General features: G+C 43.7%; 1 protein-coding gene across 1 annotated transcript; it reads right to left on the minus strand.

Annotated features, from left to right (window-relative positions):
* Positions 1 to 231: 231 nt before the first annotated feature.
* Positions 232 to 1,876, minus strand: LOC100967076 (RNA-binding protein 39). Its single transcript, XM_023509162.1, has one exon. It carries the CDS (start codon positions 1,774 to 1,776, stop codon positions 232 to 234), a length of 1,545 nt encoding a protein of 514 aa, XP_023364930.1. The 5' UTR covers positions 1,777 to 1,876.
* Positions 1,877 to 6,379: the final 4,503 nt, after the last annotated feature.

The raw sequence follows: 6,379 nt of genomic DNA on the forward strand, positions 1-6,379 counted from the left end.
ATTTTAAAAGGCAGAACAAGAGAACAACTTTGTATACAGTGGGATTTGGTAGTTAGGGAGAATGAGCACACTGCATTCCTGTTAACATTTTTATTTTTTTCAAGATAAAAGGAATTGTATACAAATGACAGTAGACCCTTGCCTTTTTATTTTTTATCTCAATAAAAGATAACTCAAGATGAATTCTCAAGAAAGAAAGAAAGCTATGTACACAAGGGACTATATCTTTATTCATCGTCTACTTGGAACCAGTAGTTGTGCAGCTGTCATAGAATCAGGAAAGAGGTTGTGGTAAGTTGGAAGAGGTACATACGCTGCTGTTATCATTTTCCCAGCAAACCACCTGCCATGCAATGCACTGACAGCAGCAACAGCTGCAGCAATTGACGGGCACTTCACATACACATTGCCCTGAGCTGAATTTTTGTCAACGTAAATATGAATAACACCTCCATGTTTATTACATTCTTCAATCACATCGTCTTTAATCTCTGTATCCCATCCAACTTCTTCTGTTTGAGGGTTAAACATGTTAGAGAGCTGGAAACATTGTGTAGCGAGTGGCTGGACAGAGGCAGCTGCAGCTAAATCTGAAGCTTGGGTCTGTTGGGACAGTCTTGTTAGCAAATCTAGACGAAAAGAGAATTCTGCCGTAGCACCAAATGCCAAAGGGCTGTTCATTTGTAGAGCCTGCTGTGCTGCTGGTGGAATCTGCAAACCTGTACCCTCCGCAAGTCTTGCCATAAATTGAAGACCACCAGCTGTTCCCAAGTCAATTCCAGTCCTTTCTAATTCATCGCTGTTCAAAAATGAACTAGCAGTAGAAGCATCAGTACCTTCAGTAACATGACCAACTTTCATTGGCCTTCCAGCTAGTTCCAATCCATTAAGTTGTTCCAAAGCCTTTTTGGCACATTCTGAGTCTGAAAATGTAATAAATCCGTATCCTTTAGATCGACCTGTTTCACTGTCCTTCATAAGCTGGATACTTTCGAGCCTTCCAAAAGGCTCAAAGATCCCCCGAAGCATAGCTTCAGTTATGTTCAAGTGTAAAGAGCCTACATAAAGCCGCATGGGGCCGGCACGTCCCTTTTGCAAATTGTTTGCCATTGCTGCAGCTCTGTTTTTTTCTGCCTGTGATGCCCGTACTAGGATTGGCACTCCGAAAACTCGTTGGCCTGTTAATCCTATTGCTAGAGGCACCGAGCTAACATCAACAAACTCCACATAAGCAATTCCTTTGGAACGTCTTGCATTTCGATCGGAAATCATCCTCACATCTCGAACCTTTCCAACTGTAGAGAAAAACGCTTCCAAATCCCTTGGTCGAATTCTTGCTGCCAGCTGCATGCAGAAAACTGTTCTTGCATCTCTTTCCTCAGGAGTCAGATTATCAATAGGCTCCCGCACAGGGCTCTTGTCTTTTCTCAAAGGCAACCCAGTCTGTCCTCGGATGTCACTGTTAAATTTTGGTCTGGAGTAAGGACTTGTGTAGCGGCCTCTGAATCTGCCATCTCGACTTCTCGAGCGGCTCCGTCTCCTTTCTTTGCTTCTACTTCGCTTCCTTTCAGGGCTTCTGCTCCTTTTCCTTTCTCTATCTCTACTTCGCTTCCCTTCCTTCCTTCGGCTTCTCTTTGGTTCATCAGTACGACTTCTGCTCTTGCTTTCCCCTCTCTTTTTGCTACGTTCTCCATGGCCATTAGCACTGCTCAACTTGTCCTCATCCGTCTTATAAGGAGCCTCAAGCATTGCTTCAGTATCAACATCGTCTGCCATTTTCTCTGAATGCCTGTGCGGGCTTTGGGGCGCCTGTGGTGCTGGTATTCGGGGAGAGACTGAGACGACCTCCGCTGCTACTGTGGCCGCCGCTCTTGCTACTGTTAAGCCCCAGGCCCAGGCCGCGGTACGGCCCAGGCCGCGGTACCGCCCAGCCCGAATATGAGCGAACCTAAAAGAAACAACGGGATTAGATGAGCCCGCGTGGGAGAGCAGGTCGGGGGCTTCGGCAGCTCAGGATCCACCCCTGCGACAGCATCGGCAAGCTCCCTGAAATGGCCTGTTTCACTTTTAAAAAGTGAAAGCTCAAAAAGCCAGCACAATGGGGAACACCCTTAATCTCAATTATAGGGGAATTCCGAAGGGGGGAGGATCAGTAAAGTCCAAGAGTTGGGACACGAGGCTAGGCAGTGAAAGCCTTATCTCAGAAAAAAAAAAAAAAAAGAGCGATGAACCCTCAAACCTCTCCAAAACACCAGAACATCAGGCAGACAGCCTCCCACAAAAGAAACATTGGTCACCACGAAATGCACTTACTCACCACCTGAAGGCACGTCCAATCTCTACTTCAGCCTTTAGAGCAACACAGCGCTGCTCTGAGAGGCATTTCTTAAATACAACCCTGAGCAGCCCACCCTGCATACGCCCTACTCAGCCCTCCCTAGCCACACCTCTTTGCGGCTTTACCCAACCCACCTTTTCAAATCTGACTTGGTTAACTCTCTTTCTGTTTGTTTGTTTTAGCAGGCCGGGGTACTGTCCTATCCCATCAACCCGCATGCATGTGGCCGCCGCCCTAACCACTGAGTTATGGGCACCCAGACTTGACTTCGTTAATTCATTGAGCACGACTGCAAGCAAGTTTCTTGTTTAATCCCTATGATGAAGTAGGTACTGTTTTATTTCCATGTAAACTTGAAGACACTAGAGGCAGAGATGTTTGACCATGGAGTGAGCCTCTGACTCTGACAGTCTGACTTTGAACCTCATGTTTGTCATCATTCTTCTTCTTGAGCTGGAGAATACTCACTCTATGAGGCCAGAAGCTTTGTGAGGCTCTCAGATCATCCACATGACTTGATAAACCATTGAACAAGGAATTTGGAGATGGGAGGCAGGAGGACCAGAGATCAAGATGGAATAAAGACAAAAGACTAATAATGTGTTGTGGACATTAGATCATTTGCTAATTCATTTGATTCTTAAAACAGTGCTATGGAATGCCCCCAAACCTCGATTTCATAAATGAGGAAACTGCAGGTCATTCTGCTTTCTTGCCAACCCTAAGATTTGGTACTTTCCCAAATCTATGTGGGAAACATCACACCTGCTTAAGAGTTGTTTTACATGAATCTATCTGCAGTCAGAGTAATTCACATGTTCTTCAGTTTAAAGAATGGCTTTGGCTTAGCTCCGGTACCTCAGTGAATAGGGTGCCAGCCATGTACACCAAACCTGGTAGGTTCAAGCCCAGCCCAGGACTGTTAAAACAGCAATGACAACTGCAATCAAAAAATAGCCAGGTGTTGTGGCAGGCACCTGTAGGCTCAGCTACTTGGGAGGCAGAGGTAAGAGAATCACTTAAGCCCAAGAGATTGAGGTTGCTGTGACCTGTGACACTACAGCACTCTACTGAGGGGGGCATAGTGAGACTCTGTCTCAAAAAATACATACATATATAAACAAATAAACAAAAAAATGGCATTTCCCATACATTATTTTACTTAAATTTCACAGAGGCCTTAGGTGTTATGAATTATTCTGTTATACAGATGAGTACTGAAACACAGAGAAATTAACTCATTTACCTAAGGTCGACCTCTAAGAAGAGGAATAAAAGCAAGAGGGACTTAAGGCAGGTAAAAATAAGTTTATTTTTTAATTTTTAAAATTAAATCATAACTGTGTGCATTAATGTATTTTGGGGGCACTATGTGCTGATCTTATATACAGTTTGAAATGCTTACATCAAATGGTTAACATAACCCTCACCTCATGTACCTAATTGTTGTGTTAAGACATTTATACCCTACTCCTAACAGATTTGACATGTACCCTTGCAATATGCACCATAGATGAGGTCCCACCGATTACCCTCCCTCCACCTCCCCCTCTCCTTCCCGCCCCTCCACCTTCTCTTCTGAAAGAGGGAAGACAATTAGTTTTTTAATGGGGCAAGATAATGGTCAACATGGAGGAGAAAAGAACCCCAGATAAATTCGCTTTCTCACTTAATTCCAGGGTAGATCATACCTGAGCAAACAAAATGAAGAAAAAATATGAGGAATAGACTTGGGCACATGAAAGTTCATGTTCATCCTGAGCCATGAATGGAGAGATCTCCTGGAGGACCTCAGCCAGTCCTGTCAGGCAGGACTGGGTGCTGTGGTGCCGTCGAGGGTTATTTTGGGAACTGGAAGTGTTGGAGCATGTTGGAGACTGAGAAAGAAGAGCAAACCAAATTTAGGTTGGACCTAAACTAATTTCTTCAGCCTTTTTTTTTCTTCCCAGTAATTCAAAGTTCAGAGCAGCTTTGTTTTATTTTTTTTCTCAGTACGTTGAATTAACACTAGGTGGCAACCATCCCGGCTCCTCCAAGCCACTTCGGAAACCATTTTGACCAGATCATTTCACTTCCTTGCTTTCCTTTTTTTTTTTTCCTCAACTCCACTCTCTGTGCCCCCTCCAGTATTTAGACATTGCTGGCAAAGGTCAACAAATCACCTCCTAAATTTCCTGACCTTCCTCCCTAAAGTCATGAATTTTGTTGGGCAATTCATCTTTTCCTTTGAAAACTCCTTGACTTTGAATTCTTTATTTTAACTTTTGACTTCAGTGGGTATGAACTGAGTCTGTCGGGTATTGAATATATACCACACAATCAATTATCGGCCTTTTGGCTAAGGTGAAGTGTAAAAGATATCATAACATTAATAGCTCAACTTAGACCGTCCTGTGCATTGAGCCACATGATGCAGCTGTGAACAGCACAAATACATTGGAGAGAACTTGGAATGTTGTGCCCAGGAATTCCCCACAAAGACCACACAATTAAACAAGTTAAATTTAAAGAGGAGTCCTTTTATTGAAGAGCCAGCCAGCAACTGCCTCAGGGTCCCAACATGGGGTTTCTGAGAGCAGCCCTGAGTGTTAAAGGGATCCGGATATAAAGGCTTGGTCTGCATCCTGGTTGGCACCCAGGCTGTCCAGGTGCATCCGGGTAGAGTAGCAAGCAAGCATTGTACAGAAGCAGAATTTTGCGGTTAGTTAGTCATATATTTTTGTTTTACTATTTTCCCCCTATACATCTTAGTTCCAGTACTTTCCCCACTTAGTATTGTTTAAAAGTCAGTCTGGGAACAGTTGGTACCTCCCGGTCTGTTTCCAACGGAGTTAGCCAAGCAAGAACTTTGGAGTGAACTAGAAGCAAGAAATTAATTAGTACATTCCCATGTATCTGGGGAGTGCACTAGAATTATTTCATTTCTTTTGTTTTTGAAAGCTTGCAGTCCAGAAATTCGCCAGGAGTTAGCTGGTATTTTTCCATTATAGCCTAGTCTTGACTCCTTTGTGTCTTGCCTAGGGCCACTAGGCCTAACTAGAAGAATACATAACTCCCAATTATCACCTGCAAGAACTTACTAGAATGTCTCACAGCAGGTTTCATGACCTTGCTTTGACAGCTTCTTCTTTGAGAGTCTTTCACCTTCTGTAAACTCTCTTCTAAGGAGGCTTGTTTATTTCCAGGTACTGAGATCCTCTCTGTCCTCCTATGCTCATACATCTGCTTCAGCTGCTACACAGGGGAGTTCCTGTTGACTTTGGAAGTAAATACTGCAACTAAAAGCAAGTTATCACCATGGTAATTCGATTAAAACCGTGATCTGCTTACAAAGAAAAACGCACCATTAACAATAGGTGAGGTTAAAAGTTGACGTTCTGGGGTGGTGCCTGTGGCTCAAAGAAGTAGGGCACTGGCCACATATACCAGAGGTAGAGGGTTCAAACCCAGTGCTGGCCAAAAACTGCTAAAGAAAAAAAGAGTTCAGGCTCTGTGTCCCAGCAAGATGATTCACGTCTGTAATCCAGCAGTCTGGGAGGCCAGGTGGGTTGATTGCTTGAGCTCACAGGTTGGAGACCAGCCTGAGCCAGAGGGAGACCTGGTCTCTAATAATATCTGGGCATTGGGGCAGGCAACTATAGGCCCAGCTACTCAGGAGGCTGGCATAAGAGAATTACTTGAGCCAAAGAGTTTGAGGTTACTATGAGCTATGATGCCATGGAACTCTACTCAGGGCGACAAAAGTGAGACTGGGATTTGAAAAAAAAAAAAGAAGACGAAGAAGATTTTAGGCTCTGCAGAGCAGTTTATTTTCTTAGTTATCTCTGGCAAACTTTTCCCAGAATTTTGGGACATTTTCTCTACTTTGGGGATCCAATGACTTTTTTATTTTCCCCATTGCTTTTGTGATGTTAACAGATTAACTTTTTTTTCCTTTTCTTTTCTTTCTTTTTTTCTTTTTTCTTTTTTCTTTTTTTGAGACACTCTCAATTTCTTGCCCCTGGTAGAGTCCCTTGGCGTCATAGCTCACAGGAATCTCAA

Source organism: Otolemur garnettii, unplaced genomic scaffold (assembly GCF_000181295.1).
Source record: "Otolemur garnettii isolate 467f Iridium unplaced genomic scaffold, OtoGar3 scaffold00989, whole genome shotgun sequence".
Classification (NCBI taxonomy): Eukaryota; Metazoa; Chordata; class Mammalia; order Primates; family Galagidae; genus Otolemur; species Otolemur garnettii.

Excerpts from the sequence above, each read along its gene's own strand:
- LOC100967076 (XM_023509162.1), bottom strand. The coding sequence starts at position 1,776 with ATGGCAGACGATGTTGATACTGAAGCAATGCTTGAGGCTCCTTATAAG.